General features: G+C 42.9%; 1 protein-coding gene across 1 annotated transcript; it reads left to right on the top strand.

Moving 5' to 3' along the window:
- Positions 1 to 450: 450 nt before the first annotated feature.
- Positions 451 to 21,515, top strand: LOC129754855 (NFX1-type zinc finger-containing protein 1-like). The gene is made up of 5 exons (XM_055751091.1): positions 451 to 691; positions 1,925 to 2,502; positions 19,097 to 20,251; positions 20,314 to 20,967; positions 21,032 to 21,515. The coding sequence occupies exons 1-5, from the start codon at positions 514 to 516 to the stop codon at positions 21,422 to 21,424; spliced, it is 2,958 nt and encodes a 985-aa protein (XP_055607066.1). The 5' UTR covers positions 451 to 513; the 3' UTR covers positions 21,425 to 21,515.
- The last annotated feature ends 1,030 nt before the right edge of the window (positions 21,516 to 22,545 follow it).

Raw genomic sequence — 22,545 nt, 5'->3', positions numbered from 1 at the left:
GAAAATTGAGCAACGAAAACGCATTCAAGCAATTCGGCATTCATGAATAATTATTATTCAATTTTTAAAAACCTTCTACATGTTTTACACAAAGCGGTTGTAAAGCTCATACCCCTCAAATCATGCATTTAAAGAAAACTATTTACTAACATACTCTCCATATAGTTGTGATTTATGCAAAAAAATGGATTTTTTTAGTAAAAAGAATGCTCTTTTTTTTAGTTTTCCTTTCGAATTACTTGGGGGTGGTGAGATTTCAGACAGACAAAAAAACCTTGGAATTGTAAATTTTATAAAAAAGACAAACATTTGTAACTCGGAAAATTCTTGCGAAATGCAGATCTTGCGTATTTTATGTTTTTTCCGATTTAAGTTGTTATGAAAATTAAATCAAAGAAAGCTTACACTATTTTAGCGTGTTGTTTTGATCGCGATGAAACCTCGGTGCGAGAGACAGAAAAATGAGTCCCGTGGTTTTAGCCAGTCGTTTTCGACAAATCCAAAAGAAAGAAAATGAATCCCGCCGCCGAATCGACGAGTGATGACGACGATTGGTTTACCAAGGATATTGACGATTTTGTGGTTGAAATTCGGCCAAATGCGCCGGAGAAAGTAGCCGATGAAGAGGCGGAACCGGATGTGGCGGAAGGTTACTCGCAGCAGAACATCAACCCCACGAAGCTTTACCCTGGTAAGATAAGTACACGGAGAATAAAAAAAAGGTAAAATTTACCGAGAAGCAGAGGTAATTTTTTTCCACCCCTTTTTCGAGGCAAATTTTACCTTTTTTTTGCATTCACCTAGCAAAATGGAAAAATTTTTCCTTTTTTCACTTACCTAGCAAAAAGGTAAATTTTACCTTTTTTTCATTCACCTAGCAAAAAGGTAAATTTTACCTTTTTTCAATTCACCTAGGAAAAAGTTACACGTTTTATGTTTCAGTTGGTTTGTGTCTTTAGAATACTATCTATTCAATAACAAAAGCCCAGATTCACTCAAATATTGTTTTTTATTCATTTTCTACGTCGCGAATGCCATAAAGATGGTAAAACGACTATAATCGAAACAAAAAAAAAATTCATTTTCTCATTCGAGTTTCTGCCGTTATATTATGTCTTCTATAAAAACATTATTTTATTAAGGGAACTAGCAATGTTCCGGATAGATTAGTTTAGTACTCTGCGGTTCGTTAAATTGTTCGTAAATTCAAATATTACTGTTTTGGTAAAATAACTTCTTAAATGTACAACCGATTTTGATTAATAATCACTCGAAATCTTTGTTAGAAATTGAAATTCACGGTCCATAGAAAAACAAATTTTTAAAATGAATCGATACTAAAACTGTCAACAAAATAAAAATTTCTCTAAATAAAAATTTCTCTAAATAAAAATTTCTCTAAAAAAATGCATTTTTTAATGTTTTTTTTAATCAAATCTCCACTAATATCAACAATACTGTTGATCATACGCAAAAATGAAGTTCAGTTAATCGATATAAGAGAGATATTTCAAATTAGTGTTATGCCATCCGAGATATTTGAATATAAGTACATGTACTTTTTTTTATTTTCCCAAATTTCATATTTCAAGCATAACTCGAAAACTGTTCTATTTTAATTTTGAAAATCGATCCCGAATAAGTCAGTTTATTCTTAGTTCTGGGTAGATCATAATTTGAAATTTTTCCCATAGACGCCTAAACTTGACTTCAATGTTATTTTAAGTAAAATTTCAGCATTTTAATTTTTTTTTCTATTTTTCAAATGTCTGGAATGTTTTTTATTGAATTTGAGACAAGCAATTGAATAAAAGTCCTACTTAGTAGGCACGTTAAACATGCATAAGAAAGCTAACTAAAAAATGAATTTGTTTACAAAACTGTTGCAATTTTAAGAAAAAAAAAATTTTCTTACCCTCCGCAGACTCTGATGGCAACTACTTCGTTCCAACTCACCAAGATACGGCTTATGCAACCACATCTAAAACCCGTTTCAATCTTCCGAAGAACCGAGCAGAGCACATACAAAAGATTCCCATTTCGAAGCTGATGACGCTGGCAGACAACGAGGCTGATTCGGTGTTCCTGGACATCCACATCCAAAAACGAGAGTTCATCAAAAGCATCACCCAGCACTCGCTTAGCGATGATCTGTTGCTAGTTATCATGAAGATAATGAATCGAATTGGAACACTTCCGTTGGATGAGCTCAATGGGGAGTTGTTTTCGGTGCTGGCCGATCACGAAGCTTTCTGGAACCATTTGGTTAAATTTTTCAAAAAAAATACGAAAAAAGGAAACAAAATCCCTATCCTACAGGGCGTCAGCACTATCAGTATGTTTACCGAATCGGTGCGTACTTTGGCTCTGTTAAGACGCTACGTAGACCACTGTAACGAACGACTTGATAGTTTTGTGGAGGCCTTAGAGAAGGTTGGTGTGAGCACTAACGATCTGCGACCTGTTGATGAGGCAGCTGCGACTGGCCTGGATAAATTCACTGTAAGTAAGGCATCAATTTGAATTTCATGTACCTAATTCATATTAGAGATCATTTGTATTAAAAACTACTAGTTCACAAACTTCATACTATTCGCCTCGATTTTAAATCAAAATATTGTGTAGTGGCTCCAGAGAGTTTCTGTCGTTTGCCTTTTTTTAGCACCAAGCAAAAAGAGCAAAACTTCCATGTAGTTAAGGGCCACCCTAGACTTGTATCAGCGAATGCAACTGGAATTTATCCTGAATGCCTCAAAATCGCAAAAGTTATACCTGTTTTTAAGGCTGGCGATTCCCATGATGTAAACAACTACCTCCAAAAATGCCGTGAACACCAAGTCCCTACGCACCATCTATTCATCGACTTCAAAGCCGCATACGACACGATCGACCGTAACGAGCTATGGAAAAGCATGGACGAGAACGGCTTTTCCGGGAAGCTGATCAGACTGATCAAGGCGACGATGGATGGAACGCAGTGCTGTGTGCGGATTTCGGGTGAATTGTCGAGTTCATTCGAATCGCGCAGGGGGCTTCGACAAGGTGATGGTCTATCCTGCATGATGTTCAACGTGGCGCTAGAAGGTGTTATTCGACGAGCGGTGGGCGAAATGCGGGGCACGGTTTTCAACAGATCCAGTCAACTTATCTGCTTTGCCGATGACATTGATATAGTCGGCAGATCATCTGTGGCGGTGGAGGAGATCTACCGCAAACTGAAACGCGAAGCAGGAAGGATTGGGTTGATGATTAATACGTCCAAGACGAAGTACATGCTGGCCTGCGGATCCGAGACCGACCGAACCCGCTTGTCCAGTAATAACAAGGTCACGATCGACGGCGACGAGCTGGAGATAGTCGAAGACTTTGTCTATCTCGGCTCACTGGTGACCGCAGACAATGACACCAGCCGTGAGATCCGGAGGCGAATTATCAGCGGAAGTCGTGCCTACTATGGACTCCACAAGCAACTGCGGTCGAGAAGACTTAGCCCTCGTACAAAGTGTAACCTGTATATGACGCTTATTAGACCGGTTGTTCTCTACGGGCACGAGACATGGATATTGCTTGAGGAGGACCTGCGTACACTCGGAGTATTCGAGCGACGAGTGTTAAGAACCATCTTTGGCGGCGTACAGGAGAACGGAGTGTGGAGGCGAAGGATGAATCACGAGCTCGCGCGACTCTACGGCGAACCCAGTATCCAGAAGGTGGTTAAGGCTGGCCGGATACGCTGGGCAGGACATGTTGCGAGAATGCCGGACGACTGTCCTGCAAAACAGGTGTTCGCTACGAATCCGGTAGGAACAAGACGAGCGGGGGCGCAACGAGCGAGGTGGTTAGACCAAGTGGAGCGTGATCTGGCGAACGTGGGGTGCCCGAGAAATTGGAGAACGGTTGCCATGGACCGAGTGAATTTTAGGAATTATGTTCGTCAAGTTATGTCGTAAGACGGAATACTATGTAAATAAAAAAAAAAAAAAAATAAATAAACAACTACCGTCCGATATCTACTTTAAATGTTTTTAGCAAATTGTTTGAAAAACTTCTTGTGACCAGAATTGTAAATTTCCTGAATCAGCATGACATACTTTATAAACTGCAATATGGCCTCAGATACGGCTCGAGCACACTAATTGCCATCTCCAACTCAAAAATCCATAAAATTTCGATAAGTTTCCATCGCGAGGCCCCTCGAAATTGTTTGTATTTTGATGTTTCATTAACAACTGGCTTGGCTCTGGAGTATTCAAACAGGTGTCTACATTCGAATAAGTTGTAAAATATGGAGAACGCAAAAATTTCTGATCCCATTCTAGGCACTTCGAAATCAGCAAGACAGCGGTATTAAAAATCATGAAGAAAACGTTCGGATCGGTAGGGGATCGCCTGGGAAGAGGGTGGAAGCCCAAGACAGATGCCAGAACGGACAAAAAAATAAATCTTGAGATAAAGAAAAACCCAAAAATTACGATCCGGCAGATACAGGAATAGCTCCAACAATCGATATCGCGTCATACTGTCCGTCGCCGCATCCATGTAAAGGAGTACCATAGCAAGATCGCAGTGAGAAGGCCTTTCATTAGCCAGGTGCGCAAGGCTAAGCGTCTCAAGTTCGCCAAGGAACACGCCGATAAACCGCTCGAATATTGGAAAACAGTGTTGTGGACCGACGAATCCAATTTCGAGCTATTCAACCGAAAGAAGCAGAATCGTTTGTGGCGCAAGACGGTCGAGGAACTCCAAGACCGCCATATCCAAGGAACATTCAAGCACGGAGGAGTTAACGTGACAGTGTGGGTAGTTTGGTAAAAATTGACGGAATCATAACAGGTGAGTCATATTGCAATATCCTGCGGGAAAACCTCGAGGTATCCCTCATCATGACGGGCCTCGAAGAGTGCTTCGCTAAGGCCAAGCTGACGAAGTCATTTTTCTGTTCCTGCCGCATCAAACCCCTTGAATGGCCCCCACAAAGTCCTGATCTGAACCCCATCGAAAATCTGTGGACCATCCTCGATGCTCGGATTGATTAGTTTTGTGTGACAAATAAAAATACTTATTTCGATGCCCGGGAGCGTGCGTGGGAAAAACTCGCCCCACTACAATTGCACAACTTTGTTGAAAGTATGCCGAAGCGCTTGCAGAAGGTGTTGAAGGCTAAATGAGGCCATACCCATTATTAAATCGTTCTTGTTTGCCTTCAGTTTGATTTATTTGAAGCTGTACTGATCTGGACGCTTTATTTTGCCCCTTTTTGTCATATTAACTGTTTTTTTCTATAAGGAAAAAAAAATCTTTTTAACCAGCGCAAAACTTGAAATGAAAATGATAAATAATATTTAAAAAATGATGACGATGTGTTTTCGTTGAATTCTAACCAGAAAAATAAAAAAAAAATGGAAAAAAATAATTTGCACACTTTGGGATCGCAGCAAGCGGTGCTCGAGAGCGGTCGTGTTTTTTTCCAGCGTCGCGTTTTCTCGTTTGTAATTTCGCGAATTTAAATTGTTTAAATAAATATTACAAGTGATTGAAATGCATTCAAATAATTGAAATAGATGCTTTTCATATCTAAATTTGGTGTTCTGATGTGCTTGGCGAATCGTGCGTAAATAAAATCCATCGTTGGTTTAAAAAAAAAAAAGAATTCTGTTTCCGGACGTCGTGATTTCCATACTTTAAATCAAATAAGTTAAGTGTCGGTTGGATATTGATGATCTTGTAATTGTGCATCAATCGATGAGTGTATTTCCGTTAAAATTTTAGTTCTCGTAGAATGCTCATGTAGATTTCTCCGAGTAGAAGAACGAAAAAAAAACTGGAGGTCTGAGCAACATTTACTTTCGGCTCGTATTTGCTTTTTTGAGTACTTGACAGAGCCTAAGGTAAACGCGAACAATCAATTGGCGGTTGAAACTGAGGAACAGTGATGTTGAGGACATGTGAATGCAACCAATTTGAAGATGACCGGAACCAGGGAAAATAGGGAGATAGCACCAGCAGGAATCTTTGGAGTTTGGTGAGATCGTTTCTTTTTAAATTACTCTCTAATTCGTCCCAGATTTTTCCCAATTACCAATCAATCAATAGTGTTCAATTTTAGCAAAATATCATATGAAGCGTTTGGCAGGGAACTCCACGCTTCATTCCTTCCTTGTTCCTGTATCTTTTGCGGTTTTCATCACATGGTTGGCCTGGCCGTAGTAGAATCTGCAATGCATGGTAATATGTAACAGATAATACGCTGAAAAAAAGAATGAAAGACGCAAGTCTTCCATTTTCCAGGATGCCTACATGTTTTGGCCATGTTGATGTAAGAAGAAGAAGAAGAAGAAAAAAATAATTTGCACACTTTGTTTTGCCCCTCACTGTATCTAAAATTGATTCTAAAAATATTGTGGAAGCATTGTTTTCTGACCTTAAAAAAGACTTCGATACATTGAATCACGAAATATTACTATCCAAACTGGACAAATATGGAATAAGAGGAACAGCTAATAATATCCTTCGCAGTTATTTAGAGGGGCGGAAGCAATTTATAGTGTTACTTTTTTTTTGTTGTATGTCAATGATATTTGTAACTTACCATTAAAAGGCACAGCACCCCTATTCGCTGATGATACAGCAATTTTATACTCAGCAGCATCAACTGATATTATCATTCAACAAATGGAAAATGATTTGAAATTGTTATTTAAATATTTTAATATTACCTCACTCTCACTCAAATATACGAAAACCAAATACATGTTATTTCATTCTTCACATAAAAATTTACTTCTGAATAATGACCCAACGATAAATGGGTATCTTATTGAGAAGGTAAAATGCTTTTAATATTTAGGAATCTACCTTGATGAAACTCTCTCTTGGAGTCGTCACACAGAATATCTAGAGAAAATTTCTCCTCTTTGTGGAATTCTATAGAAATTGAGAAATTTTGTGCTTTAACATGGTTTATTGAAATTTTACTTTGCGATTATTCACTCTCATATTAACTATCTCATTATGATATGGGGAAGAGTCTCCTTGTCAAATTTACAAAAACTTCAAACTCTCCAGGATAGACGCTTGAAAAATATTTATAGACTCCCGTTGCTCTTTCCTACCCAACAGCTCTATTCCTTAAGAGCGCATAACATTCTTCCATTGAACGACCTTTGTGATTTATAAACTATAAAATATGTCTACGACAATTTACACACTCATTTCAGTAATCAAAACATCCATTTTACAAAGGGATTGTGTACTCATAACACTCGCCAGTCAGATTTTCTACAACGAAGCCGATCCATGACATCCTTAGTTAAAAAAAGAATCTCATTTATTGGTCCAACTTAGTAAAACGCCTTGCCTAATGAAATAAAAACCATCAACAGCCGTTCCACGTTCAAAATCGAAGTAATAGAGCTATTAAAAGTGTTGATACTTACGGTTTCGGCAGAGGAAATCTGCCGCTCCGTCGGCGAAACCAAAACAGTTTGTTTTGGTTCCGCATGCTTTGAGTCAATTCGCAATTGAAACAATAGCGGTGATGATTGATGATGACAGCTGATGATGGTAAACACGGTACAAATGTTTACATCATCACACTGTGAAGCCAAACAACTCAATTTAGGTTCGTGGTAACTCACCAGTGTTGCCAGATATTCTGAGTGGTTAGCTCAGAATATCACACGAAAATGAGAAAACTTATAAGTGAGGATATCACTTCAGTGAATATTGTAAATAGCTATCGCTTATGTTATAAGTAGTTCTTTAAGGACTTGACGAACAAAATGAATAAAGATTAACTCTATTCCACCACTGAAACCTGCGTTTTTCAACAGGTTATGGGCCCAGATACGTCTGGAGAATCGGAAAATGAGTTAGTGAGAGGGGTACTCTCAATACTTGCGGTTAGCAAGTTCACCATCGACCAGTGCAGAAGGACCAGCCCGGTCGAGGGGCCAGCCACCAGCCAGAGGACCACCGAAGAGGGCCAGCCAGCTGATGTTGGACCAACCAGCGCCGAGACGAGCCAACCTAGGGTCTCCGAGCCAGCGGAGATGGACCAGCCAGGGCAGAGGCCAGACAGCCAAGAGTCCACGGCCAGCCAGGAGGTATCGCCAGAGCCCGGGGAGGTTCGCGGATTGAGAGGGTTACTCTCGATGCCGTCACGAGCCACGTTGCGGTTAGCAAGCGTGAGCTCACGACCGACGGCCGGGAGGAGTCCCAGGATCCGCAACCGAGATGGTACAGCGCGAAGGTTGGTATATCCACCCCGGAAACATTGGGTGGAGCTGATAGCCGAGACGGTTACTCTCGTGCTGTGGTTGTGCGCTGTGGTCAGCAGTTATGAGCTGATCCAAACGCAGAAAACCACCAGCCGAGTGGTTCCGTCAGAGGTCGAGTCCGGGGATGTTCGTGGACCGAGAGGGTTACTCTCGATGCCGTCACGAGCCACACTGCGGTTAGCAAACATGAGCTCACGTTCGACGGCCGGGAGGAGTCTCAGGATCAACAACCGGGCTGCGCAGAGAAGGACAGGTCCAGCTGCAGCAACACCCCGGATTAATTGGGTGTTGCTGATAGCCGAGAGGGCTACTCTCGTGCTTTTGTTGTGCGCTATGGTCAGCAGTTATGAGCTGATCCATGCGCAGAGGACCATCAGCGCAGAAGACCGTCAGCACAGAGGCCACGAGATGCTCCAGATAAGCCAGAAGGTGTCACTGGAGTTCGAGGCTGTGTCGGGTTCCGAGAGGGCTACTCTCGATGCCGACACAAGTCGCGCTGCGGAGAGCAGCGTGATTTTATTTCCTACGGCCGGGAGGAGGACTCTCGGGATCTGTAACCTAGATTGGTCAGGTCCGAATGCTCCAGATGGAGTATTAGCCATGATTGGAGGTTGGAAGAAGTTGTTTGCCGAGAGGGTTACTCTCGTGATTTGGAGCTGCGCTGCGGTTAGCATGCGTGTATTAATCATCGTTTGTTGGAAAAAATTTCCAGCGCGTTGTAGGAGATGGTTTGGGCGACAGTTAGTTGCCAGCAACCTCAGCAATGCATTAGATCCAGATGGGTCGCATGCTGCTGAAAGTTGCCTCCCAGATTTCCGAAGTGGTCAAAGCGTTGATGTAACGGGACGAATGTCCATAAAGAGGTTTGAGAGGGTTACTCTCGAGATGTGGAGCTCTGCTGCAGTCAGTATGCGTGATCTCATCCAAGCCAGAAGTTTATTTTTTCTGTGGCTTTGGAGGCGATGTTTCGGGCGACGGTTAGTTGTCAGCAACGTATCAGAATTAGATCGGACTCATGCTGCTGAACGTTGCTCTCCGGCTTTTTGGAGCGCTCGAAGCGTTAAAGCAGCGGAACGAAAGTCTATGAAGCTGCAGTTCGAGAAAATTGTTCTCGTGCTTGGTAGCTGCGCTGCGGTTAGCATGCGCAAACTTTTATCCGACGGTTGGAAGCTGTTCCGGGTGCGTCGGGGGAGGTGGTTTGGGCGACGGTAAGTCGCAAGCGATTTCAACCACTCCTTGATTCCTGAGGCATTATGGACGGGTACTGCCGGACGAAGTCTTGCTTATTCTCGGAGGCATCGAGAACTAGCACTATTAGCTACAAGAGGTTGCTTCTCTGGGGTTACCAGAAAGCAACAAGCAAGAAACTCTCTTCGTTCGCGTGCTGAGGTTATCAGCCATCGGAATCAACGAATCGTCGGTTCCGGTGCCAGTCAGCATGAAGCGCGAGACGAGAGCGACTACGAGAGTAGCGATGATGATGATGATCAAGATTCTGTCAATCCCGAGTCGGCCCAGAGACGCAGTCAGCGAACAGGAGAGGCCAATCAACGCTACGTGGCTAACGTAGCCGCTGATGACGAGGAAGAGGAACTTCAAATCGTCAGCAAGCTTAAGGGCCAAAGGAACTGCTTTTATCGGAAGACCACCGCAGCCATGAAAGAGAATGAGATTCGGGCTGAACGAAGTGAGATTATCACTGAGCAGCCGTTCAACGATTTGATCGGTTGTTTGCTGTTTTCGAGGCCGAACATCAGTGCTTCGGTTAGCGTACTAAGCAACTATCGAGCAGCCCTGGATGAGAGCGAGATTTGGGATGCGGTTAGCTCATCCCAGGTTACAGGAAACCCATTCGGTCTCTGACACGAATGTTCGATGGATGCAGCTAAACAATGGTGAGGTTATCACCGAGCAGCCGTTCACGATTTGATCGGTTGTTTGCAGTCATCAGAATATCAGTGCTGCGGTTAGCGCACTTAGCAAATACCAGGCCAGCCCGGCAGACAGGCATTGGCTAGGCCTGAAGCGTGTTCTGCGATACCTTCGACGTATGACCGTTATGGCGTTGGTATACCGCAGAAACGTGACACCGGAAAAAGACGTTTCAGAGGTTATCTGGATCAAGACCGAGCTTGGGAGGCTATTCCAGATGAAGAATCTCCTGGAAGTCAAGACTTTCTAGGGGATGACCATCAAGCGAGACTTCTCGAATAGCGTCATCGAGATTTCGCAATCAGGATACGTCGAGAAAGTTCTGCAACGATTCGGTATGGCCGATTGTAAACCCGTAAGCACACCGCTTGACACAAACGTTCGCTGGACGAAACTGAACGATGGTGAGGTTATCACCGAACAACCGTTCAAGGAATCGATCGGTTGTCTACAATATCTGGCGACATCTTCGAGACCAGATATCTGTGCTGCGGTTAGCGCACTGAGCAAGTACCAGGCCAGCCCGTCGGATAGGCACTGGCAAGGCCTGAAGCGTATTCTGCGATACCTTCGAGGTACGACCGATACGGCGTTGGTATTCCGCAGAAACGCGAAATCGAAACCACTCATCGGATATGCTGATGCAGATTTTGCCAACGACTCCGATGATCGAAGATCTGTATCAGGCTACGCTTACATGATCTTCGGGAATCTAGTTTCGTGGTCAACGAAACGTCAACAGACGGTCAGTCTGTCATCGACCGAAGCTGAGATAGGAGCCCTTTGCCATGCGGTCAAGGAAGGTTTGTGGTTAACAAACTTCCTTGGTGAATTGGGTGTGGTTAGCACTCCTTCCACGTTAATGGAAGACAACATCCCTTGCATCCAGTATCTGGAAGAGGCGCGGACTCATCAGCGGATGAAGCATCTGGATGTGAAGTATGCTTTCATCAGAGACATCATAAGAAGCGGTCAGCTTTCTTTGCGACACATCTCTACTGAGGATCAGCCAGCTGATGCGTTCACGAAGGCGTTACCAAGGGCGAGGCACGCGAAGCTGTTCAGCATTCTCAATCTGCGAATTGAGGGGAGGTGTTGATACTTACGGTTTCGGCAGAGGAAATCTGCCGCTCCGTCGGCGAAACCAAAACAGTTTGTTTTGGTTCCGCATGCTTTGAGTCAATTCGCAATTGAAACAATAGCGGTGATGATTGATGATGACAGCTGATGATGGTAAACACGGTACAAATGTTTACATCATCACACTGTGAAGCCAAACAACTCAATTTAGGTTCGTGGTAACTCACCAGTGTTGCCAGATATTCTGAGTGGTTAGCTCAGTATATCACACGAAAATGAGAAAACTTATAAGTGAGGATATCACTTCAGTGAATATTGTAAATAGCTATCGCTTATGTTATAAGTAGTTCTTTAAGGACTTGACGAACAAAATGAATAAAGATTAACTCTATTCCACCACTGAAACCTGCGTTTTTCAACAAAAAGAAAAATTGAATCGTTAAAAACTGTCGATCAGTTACCAGTTTTCTTCTTTTCTAATTAATTTTTTGTGAATTTTGTAGCAATTTAATTTCTTTTTGTGTGTTCCTTGTTTTTTTTTTGTTTTAAATATAATTACTTATTTTATCAAATGTTCGCTTAGTAGTATTAAAATCAAATAGTAGATCTGTTGAAGTTGAGACGAAAACCGATCACAGCAATCTATTTGAATTTGAATTTATCATAGCAATCATGTCTTTCTCAAATTACTATAAAAGCAAGCACTAGATTGTAAACTTTATAAATTCGTTAATAAACTTTTAAACCAGTAACAAGTGTGTTCAGTTGAGTTAGTAGTTGTCCATTAGGTTATGGGCCCAGTAATTTGAAGCAATGGCCACGAACGTGAATCCTGGAATCGAGCGTCTGGTAGGACGGGAGAATTGGACCACGTGGAAGTTTGCAGTTCAAACTTACTTGGAAGTCGAGGACCTATGGGAAGCGGTGGAACCGAAAGCGGAACCGGATGGGAAAGTGGAAGCGGTTGACCTGGTGAAGGACAGGAAAGCCCGAGGCAAAATTATCTTGTTCTTGGAACCCGTGAATTATTACCACGTGCGGGAAGCAGCCACAGCTCGGGAGGTGTGGAGAAAGCTTTGCGATGCTTTCGATTAAACAGGTCTCACGAGGGAAGTGGGATTGCTGTACAAGCTGATTCGGACCGATCTGGAAAGCTGCGGTACGATGGAAAATTACGCCAACCAGTTGATATCCACGTGTCACCAATTGACCGAAATTGGTTTCCCCATTCCGGAGAGGTTTGTCGGTGTGCTGTTGCTGGCTGGTTTGCCGGAAAGTTTTCAACCAATGGTCATGGCATTAAAGAATTCCGGAACACCGATAACCGGAGATTCGATCAAGACCATTTTGCTGCAGGAGGAGTCATTGCCAGGGAACAAAACAGCGCTGGTAGCCAAGGGACGTTTCGACAAGAAAAACGGTTACCATGTCAACGCCAAACAGAAAAGTGTGCATTCCAAGCTAAAGTGTCATCGTTGCAATAAAGCAGGCCATATTGCAAAATTCTGTCCTGCGACGAAGAAAAGCGGCGAGGCGTTTTGTACGGTGCTGTCTGCTTTCCCCCTGGAAAAGACACGTGGTTGGTACCTTGACTCGGGTGCAACGAGGCACATGACGAACAGCATGGAGGTATTGGAAGAAGTGCGAAGCTCTCATGGGACGGTGGTCGCGGCTAACAACGGTTCGATGCAAATCATGGCCGTTCCACTGGCCGAAACTCTACCCGAGGTGTCAAGAGAAACGAACTGCGATTCCGGTCCATGATGTCCAGTTCATTCCAGAACTATCGGCGAATTTGCTGTCTGTTGTGCAAATTGTGAAACGTGGTTATTCGGTGACGTTCAACAACGAAGGGTGTCGAATTTTGAACCAAGACAAACAGCTTGTGGCGACCGGAAGCATCAAGAACGACTTATTCAAGTTGGACCAGCATGATGTTTCTGGTGTGGCGATGGTTGGTGCTTCGAAAGTGTCGTTGGAAATGTGGCATAAGCGAATGAGTCATCTCGGAGTGGCCAACGTGAAGAAATTGGCCAACGGTGTTGTAGATGGTGTGGTGCTTGAGCCAGGTGATTTCGGTGACTGTGCCACGTGTGCTAAAGGGAAACAGGCAAAGCTCCCATTCAGCAAGCAAGGTTCGAGGGCGCAACAGTTGCTGGAGGTGATTCATTCGGATATCGGCGGTCCGATGGAAGAGTGTTCGCTAGGAGGAAACCGATACTACATCACATTCATCGATGACAAGTCTCGGCGAATTTTCGTTTATTTTCTTAAAACGAAATCGGCTGACGAGGTGCTGAGGTGTTTCAAGGCGTTTCATTCGATGGCAGAACGGCAGCGCGGTCGAAAAATGAAAATTTTGAGGACCGATAACGGTAACGAGTACACCAACACCGCGTTTCAGCAGTATCTGAAAGGTTTGGGTGTACGTCATCAGACAACGAACGACTATACTCCTGAGCAGAACGGGCTTGTCGAAAGAGCGAACAGAACCATAGTTGAACGGGCCAGGTGTATGTTGTACGAGGCAAATCTTGACAAGAAGTTTTGGGCCGAAGCAGTGTCGACGGCGGTTTACCTCATCAATAGGTCTCCCACTCGAGGCCATGATTTGACACCGGAAGAGGCATGGAGTGGCAGGAAACCTGATCTATCGCACGTGAGAGTCTTTGGTACGAAGGCAATGGTGCAGGTACCGAAACAAAAACGCAAGAAGTGGGACCCGAAATCACGTGAGTGCATCCTTGTTGGGTGACCACCAAGGGCTTCCGAATTTTCGATGTGAAAACGAGGTGCATCTAGAAAAGCAGAGAGGTGTCCTTTATCAACGAGGGTTCAAGCGTTCCTGATAATCCGACAACAAAGCCTACGACGAGCAACGAGGGTTCAAGCGTTCCAGTTATCCCAGTAACTTTTTCCGATGACCAGGGCGATGCTGATGATGTTGCTGTCGTTGGTGAACCGGACGATGATGTCGTTTCGGTTAGCGATTTTGAAGAAACCGATTACGAATCTGCAGATGGAAATACATCAACTGAAACCATAACTGATGTGACCGTGCTCCCTCCGCAAAACAACTCAAATCCACCTTGGTCACAGGTGTTGAGGCGCAGCGGTCGGGAGCTCAGACTTCCAGGCAAGTATGCAGATTATCAAATGAAGGGAAAAGGTATTTTCGTTTCCCATCCTTCACAGAACCAACCGATTGTTCCGAGCGCTGGTGCTACCAACAGTGAGCCAGAAGCTGGCTTCAGTGGCACAGCTGCTGTTTCTGGGCGAACTCTGGAGAAGTGTGAGGCACCTAAGACCTACAAAGAAGCGTTGGCCTCACCGTATGCTGCGAACTGGAAGATGGCTATGGATGAAGAACTGGCATCCATCCGAACGAATGGCACCTGGGCGTTGGTTGACCTACCACCTGGCCGAAAAGCGATCGGCTGTAAGTGGGTCTATGCGGTGAAACGAGATGCAGCTGGAAACGTCATCCGGTACAAGGCGCGTCTTGTTGCGCAGGGCTTTAGTCAGCAGTTTGGTACGGACTATGAAGAGGTCTTCGCGCCGGTGGTTCGGCAAAATACGTTCCGTACGTTGATGGCGGTTGCAGCGAGACGAAACATGGCGGTCAAACAATTCGACATCAAGACGGCTTTTCTCTACGGTGACCTTGAGGAGGAGTTGTGTATGAAGCAGCCGTGTGGGTACACCGTGGAGGGCAGGGCAAGGTCTGTCGTCTCCAGAAAAGCTTGTACGGACTGAAGCAGGCGGCTCGTTCCTGGAATCAGAAGCTGCACGACGTTTTGGAGAAATCTGGCTATCAACGATGCAAATCGGATCCGTGCTTGTACCGGAAGTGCCACAACAAGCTTTGGTGCTACGTTCTGGTGTACGTGGACGACCTGGTGGTGGCAAGTCAAGATGCTGAGATGACCGACGTTCTAGTTGGAATACTTCGGAAGTCCTTCGAAGTGTGCGCTCTGGGTGATATTCACTATTTCCTAGGTCTAGAAATAGAAAAGAAAGGCGGAGATTATTTCCTGAACCAGCGTCGGTACATCAACGAGGTTATTGTCGATAGTGGTTTAGGCCAGGGGTTTTCAGATCATTAGCTCGGTGGAGCACTTTTTGAAACCAAAAATTCTGGCGGAGCACCTACATTTTTGAAAGAATGAAAACCCGAGTTTTGAAAACTTGATAGGTATTCATCGTTTAAATAAGATGTGTCTTGTCATAGTAGTCAATAAAATCAGTAATGAATGGCTACTTTTTGAATAGTCACATACATAATGTATGTAAAATTATATGTCATCAAAAATTATTGATTTTAATAAAACCAATACGCTTTCTTCTATTTTTCAAGCTGTAACAAGTTTGGTTAAATTTTTGTCAGTTGTAGCTTGACGTCTGGTTCCGGGTTCAGTCGGGATCGGTATTTTGTCTTCGTTGCGAGATATGTGAAAAATCCAGACTCGCATAGATCAGTTGTGGAAAACGGCAGAATTATAAGTTTTGCTTTATCGGACAAAATTAGAAATACATTTTTCAGTTGACACCAATTATCCTTTAACAACGTTTTGGATACGAATCTTTTTTGAAGCTTTGAATCCGATGTCATATCTATCAGGCGTTCATATTCTTGCGATGTTAATTATTCTAGTTTCTTTGACACCAGAAAAGGCTGTTCCACGCATTTAAAGTCTTAGATATTTTTATAATTTGATGATATTCTTCGGGGAATTTTGCTGAAAGCTGTTAAACAAATCCTGCTGCAAAACATTGTAATTGTAAATGACTTCATTAGACACGCGGGTCTGTTAGTTCAAGTTTACTCCAAGGAATACAAAAATAAATTTATCAACTAAAAGTGTTGTGATTGTCATTATTCTTGGAAATTTTTGGGTGATAACTTCGAGATTATTTCTGATTGAATGCTTCTCAAATTCGAAAAGCGATTCTGCTCAAAATTTGATTTTACTCTTGATGGTCATAATTTTGCCGTTTTAATCGAAGATTTTTATTCCTTTACCTTGCATTGAAAGACTGAAGTCATTCAGTTTATGAAAATTGTCTGCCAACTAAGCCAACCTGACGAGCCATTGATCATCATTCAATCTTACCCTCAAATTATTGTAGCTCAAAAACGCTCTGACTTCCGATCTAGATTCAAACAGGCGAGACAACGTTTTTCTACGAGATATTTAACCAGCGATCTTCGGTATGATGTAGTAGCGTGGAATGTTGGCTTCCCATCTCTTCGCACAACGCCTTGAAAAACCTTGAATTTTTCGGTCGAGCTTTAATAAATTGGTTATTTTTACGCTTTCGTCCAAGACTTCCTTCAAGGATGATGATAGTTTCTTCATAGCGAGTGCATGTCGATGAAGGATGTAATGACTACTACCGCAACTTTTGGTCTTTCCTTTGATCTTGGCAACGACTCCAGCAGTATTTCCAACTATAGCTCCGTAACGTCCGTAACGTAATCAACAATTTGCTTGAAAATTTCAGCCCCGTCGTGGAAGTTGGCAATTGTTTGCAAAGGAACAAATCTTCTTCGAAACATTAAGAACCTTGATAGCAAACAAATGCTACATCTGTGGATTCATCAAGCTGCATGTCGAATTTTGAAGTTCTCAATCGAGAAACTAAAACGCTTTCAACATCTTCAGTCATGTCACAAATTCCCCGAGAAACCTTATTGTCAGACATGGGAATCGAATTTACCAATTCCACTGTTTTATCATCAACTATGATACGGACGACTTCTTGAATACAAGGTTTGATTGACTTTTCAGCGGAGTATGCGCTTCTTCAGCTTTTCAAATCGGTAGCTCACGGTGCAAGAACAACCTTTTCATTGAGTGTTTTGCACGCTCTGTCCTCAAAACAACGTTGTTCGATGAAAACAGTGAATTTTGACAATCCACCATTCTTTGCCATCAGGGATTTAAATAGCCGCCATTAGAAACAAAACTTATTGTTCGTACTATATGCCCTGTGAATATTTTTGTCTCATGCTTCGATAAAAATGAAACGATAAAAATTATCAGAATTTTTCAAAGTTGGTTTATGATTTTCGTTGCGTACGTCGCGGAGCACTTTCAAAAGCTTCGCGGATCACCAAGTGCTCCGCGGAGCACGATCTGAAAACCCCTGGTTTAGGCGATGCGAAGGTGTTCAAGGTTCCACTTGATCCAGGCTACGTCAAGCAGGCGAATAAAGGTGACCCACTTCCGGACAACAAGGAGTACCAGAAGCTTATTGGTAAGCTTCTCTACGTTGAGGTCAATAGTCGGCCGGACATAGCAACTGCTGTTTCGATCCTGAGCCGGAAAACAAGTAGCCCATCCCAAGTCGACTGGAACGAGCTCAAACGTGTGGTGAGGTATTTGAAAGGGACGATTCAAATTCGTTTATCCAACTGCAGTGGTCCAGAAGGTGTTGTCGGCTACGCGGATGCAGATTGGGCCGAGAATCGAGACGATCGAAAGTCCAACAGCAGCTTTGTATTCAAGGTGCATGGTGGAACGGTGAGCTGGGCGTGCCGGAAACAAACCTGTGTTTCCCTCTCGACGGCTGAAGCGGAATTCATCGCTCTCTCGCAGGCTACACAGGAAGCATTGTGGCTGAAGCAACTGATGAGCGATTTGCACGAGGAGGTGAAAGCTGTATCGATATTTGGTGATAATCAAAGCGCCTTGAAGATCATCGAGTCTGAAAAGTTTAGCAGCAGGACCAAGCACATTGCTGCTCGCATTCATTTCACCAGGGACCAGATGAAGCAAGGCGAAATATCATGTACCTATCTACTGTCCATCAGAAAACATGATAGCAGATATTTTGACGAAACCCTTACCGGGTATCAGAATAGACTATTTAGCTAAGGAGATTGGTCTGATTGCTTTCGTCTAGGAGGAGTGTTGAAGTTGAGACGAAAACCGATCACAGCAATCTATTTGAATTTGAATTTATCATAGCAATCATGTCTTTCTCAAATTACTATAAAAGCAAGCACTAGATTGTAAACTTTATCCATTCGTTAATAAACTTTTAAACCTGTAACAAGTGTGTTCAGTTGAGTTAGTAGTTGTCCATTAAGATCTCTTTAAAGGAAATCTGTTTTCCATTGAGATCCATGTAGTATTTAATTTATTATTATCATTACATTTCCTCACATTATAATTTAAACATTTGAGTTCTCAGCATGAGTAAAATTTTGCTTGCGTTTTTTTGTTAGTTTTTGTAGCTGCCAGACGTGCGAGAGCAAAAGCGTCCATTACTAGGGGGCTCAAATGAGCTTTTTGGTGTGGGAGAGTGTGGTGGGCCAGTACAAAATATTAAAGCAAAAACCCATGTGTAGTCAGTCAGTCACCCATGCTATCCATGCTATGATATGCTAAGCTTTGAGCGTTGATTATAATATGGTGAAAATAAACTTACAATTACTACCAATTGCTGTGTCATTTTAATATTTATGTTTTAAGAAAAAAACAGAAACATGTATTTTTAGAGTAGTGGCTCCAGAGAGTGCAACATCTTAACCCGGTATCATTCATTCATCATAAATCATCAGTTAAGCTGGAATAAGGTTGAATAAGCAAGTTTTATGTTTTCACTAATTGAGCTCTTGGAATTCGGAAATTGGATAGTAAGTTAATCTAAAATAAAGATAGACACACGTTGAAAATTTTAAGTAGTAAGCAGAAAAAAATCGTCTTGTCGGTAAATAAGAGGTTTTTGGTTTATCTAACCCTGCTCGTTAATAAGCATAAAGAGGTTCTTTAATTTTCCGACCGGTTTTCTTTCAGATTTATCCAACACTAGAAGAATTGAAAAAGACCGAAATCGATCTCGAACCCAACATTGTAAATGGAGCGTTTTCCAGTGTTGAGCATTACTTGAAAATTCAACTTACCCTATTGAAGGAAGATTTCATGATACCCCTCAGGAATGGTATCGAAGCCTTCAAAGCTGGGGACGAAGAATCCTTCAACAATGATGCAAGCCTAGATGGCATCCGCATACACAAATGTGTCAAACTATTACTACCCTCGAATGTGAACCGTCACTCTGCCAAGAATGAGCTGATCATTGTTGATTTGGATCCAGAACAACGTGTTCTTGGAAAATCTGATGTATATGGAGAGATGGCGCTTCACGAATCAAAGCGCTTAATGACTGGGTCGATGATTTGCCTGACATCTAGTATCGCTCTGGAGGATTTGATTGTGGCTGTAATCAATCATCGGGATAGTGAGCAGCTGTCCAATGGTTACGTTTATATCGATATTATCAATATTGAAAACATCCAGAACTTTTTCAATCGAGAATTTATAATGATCGAAAGCAAAGTTTTCTTCGAACCATACCACCAGGTGTTTAATGTGTTGAAGAATCTAAAAAAAGACACTTTCCCTATGCAAACGTACATCGTGGAATGCTCCAACGAACACCGGCTTCCGGATTACATATCTCGAGAGAAAAAACTCATATTTTCACACCGAGGTCAAGAGTACAATGTGAGAGCACCGAGTGAATGGCCAGCAACTGGTGAAAATATTGGTTTGAATAACTCCCAGTACGCGGCACTTAAGCTGGCACTGACTCACAAATTTGCACTCATACAGGGCCCTCCAGGAACAGGAAAGACGCATACTGGCCTCGAAATCATGTCCGCCTTATTGGCCAACACCGATCATCAAATGCTTGTGATATGTCAAACCAACCATGCACTTGATCAACTTCTCTGCGGTTTACTGAAATATACAAAAAGTTTAGTGCGAATGGGTTATCAATCGAAACACGCCCTTTTGGACGCTTACAACCTGAACCAATCAATCGATGGCGTTGATTGGCGGTTGAGGAAACTCTATTACAATACTAAACAAGAATATCTGAAGGTGATGGAAGAGTTCGAGGAAATCCAGAAATGTGATGATAATAAGAGCATTGTGCAAAAGTTGGTAAATATTTTAAATAAAGACATTTTTTTAACAACATTGAAACGCTTATTTTTTATTTCTAGAATCAGCTGAAAAAATTATCCCGTCGTATGAACGAGTTGAATCACATAACCAAATATGAAAAGGTAAAAAGCTTCCGCGTTATTGGCATGACGACAACATTCGCTGCACGTAACCACACGATGCTGCAAATTCTACAGGCCCCGATCGTGCTGATCGAGGAAGCAGCCGAAATCTTGGAACCTCACATAGTTGCCTCTTTAACGTCATCTACCCAGCACTGCATCTTGATCGGGGATCATCAGCAGCTTCGGCCAACGGTCGCTGTGTACGAACTTTCCAAGAAGTATAAGATGGACATCAGTCTGTTCGAGCGGTTGATCCGCAACCAGGCCAATGCTGTCTGCCTTACCGAGCAGTACCGGATGCGGCCGGAGATAGCCGACCTTATTCGACCGGTTATCTATCCTAATTTACAGGATAACGAAGGGAATAAAAATCGTTCTAAGATCAAAGGCATGCGGCATAATTTATTCTTCTTCAATCATACGGTACCGGAAGACGAAGATTCAACTAGCGATGAGAAATCCAAGAAAAATAGCTTCGAGTGTAGATTTCTGATGGAACTTTGCAGGTATATGGTAAAACAGGGCTACGGACCAGCAGATATAGTTGTTCTAACCATGTATAATGGACAAATGTGTCAGCTAAAAACTGTAAGTCTTACCCTATTTTATAAATCTCTATATATCATTCTCCTAACCCGTGTTATTGTTCCAGCAATTCAAAAAGTGCAAAAAAGTGCGAAACATTCGAATAACAGTTGCCGACAATTACCAAGGCGAGGAAGCCAAGATAGTACTTCTGTCGCTGGTCCGCAGCAACCAATCTCACAGCATCGGATTTCTCTCCAACGATAATCGAATATGCATAGCCCTTTCGCGTGCCCGAGATGGACTTTATATCGTGGGCAACATGAACTTGCTAGCCAAAGCCAGTAAAACGTGGAAAGCAATCCGTGCTCGGTTGGAAATGCATTCGGCTATCGGTGAGGTGCTGGAGCTTATGTGCGAGGAACATGGAAGCTTAGCGACGATCAGCAAACCAGAAGATTTTGAAGGTGTTATTATCGGTGGATGCCTTAGAACGTGTGGAGCAGGGCTTGATACGTAACAGTTTTTAAAACACATACATTCAACTTTTTTTATAAAAAACATGTTTACATTTATCACGATTTATGGTATTGTGCTAACGAATTGACTTAATAAAACAGAATTTTATATGAAAACTAAAAACAAAATCCTTACTTTAAAAGAAAGATTTAACAAAGAAAGTAAATGAATCGTAATCTTTCGGAAATAAATCTTAAAAGATCCGCTGGTTCTGTTGGTTCGGTCTACAATCTATTGATCCTGTCAAGATCTAAATAATCGATTGCGATGAGGGTTCTCGGGGATACTTCATGTGCGTTGCACGATAGCTTCATTGTTGTATGGTCTGTATAGGGAGAGATAACGCGCAGTAGAAAGAAAAGCGTCCTCCCTATTCAAACGTTTATTGTACAGTGATGCAAGAATACATAACGGAGTGAAAAAACGAATTTTACACACTACTGTGTGAAACCTCAACTAGTAGTTATTAGTTATGCAATGAGTACGCTACAGCTTACACTCTTATACCAACACTCCTCCTTAAGCTGTTCGGGTGATGCCCATTGCAGTCCGGTTATGCTCGAGCTTGATGCGCTCCAACGGTTTGGTTAGACCATCCGCCAGTTGTTCGTCGGTGCTCACGTAGCTCAGTGTCACAACGTTTTGCTCCAACGCCTCACGGATGTAGTGGTGTCTGATGTCTATGTGCTTGGTACGCGGCGTATAACCACCATTTTTGGCCACGCAGATAGCACTTTGGTTGTCGCAGCGAAGAGGTGGAGGACGAGTTTTACCAAACTCGGAGATGAGACCTCTCCACCATGCAGCTTCTTGAACCGAGGCAGAAAGAGCCATGTACTCTACCTCGCACGACGATAGTGCGACAGTTGGTTGTCGCTTGCAGCACCACGAGACTGCTCCTCCTTGGAAAGTGGACAAGTAGCCGCTTGTTGACTTCCGGTCATCCAAGTCTGCAGCCCAGTTGGCATCAGTGTATCCCACAAGTTCCGATTCGGGGGATTTTGTGTAACACAGCTTCATCTTCGATGATCCTCGTACGTACATATAGCAGCAAGTGCTTGACAGCTTCCCAATGTTTCTCACCAGCGCATGTATTGAAGCGACTAAGATGGTTCACAGCGA

The sequence above is a fragment of the Uranotaenia lowii genome, chromosome 3 (genome assembly GCF_029784155.1).
Source record: "Uranotaenia lowii strain MFRU-FL chromosome 3, ASM2978415v1, whole genome shotgun sequence".
NCBI classification, from domain to species: Eukaryota; Metazoa; Arthropoda; class Insecta; order Diptera; family Culicidae; genus Uranotaenia; species Uranotaenia lowii.
Note: the sequence above shows the minus strand (reverse complement) of the source record. Positions and strands in the feature narration are given on the sequence as shown.

Bases quoted from the DNA above. Each gene is read 5' to 3' on its own strand.
- LOC129754855 (XM_055751091.1), top strand. From the start codon at position 514: ATGAATCCCGCCGCCGAATCGACGAGTGATGACGACGATTGGTTTACC. The intron at 20,252-20,313 runs GTAAATATTTTA...TTTTATTTCTAG, and splicing joins AGAGCATTGTGCAAAAGTTG to AATCAGCTGAAAAAATTATC. The intron at 20,968-21,031 runs GTAAGTCTTACC...TTATTGTTCCAG, and splicing joins AAATGTGTCAGCTAAAAACT to CAATTCAAAAAGTGCAAAAA.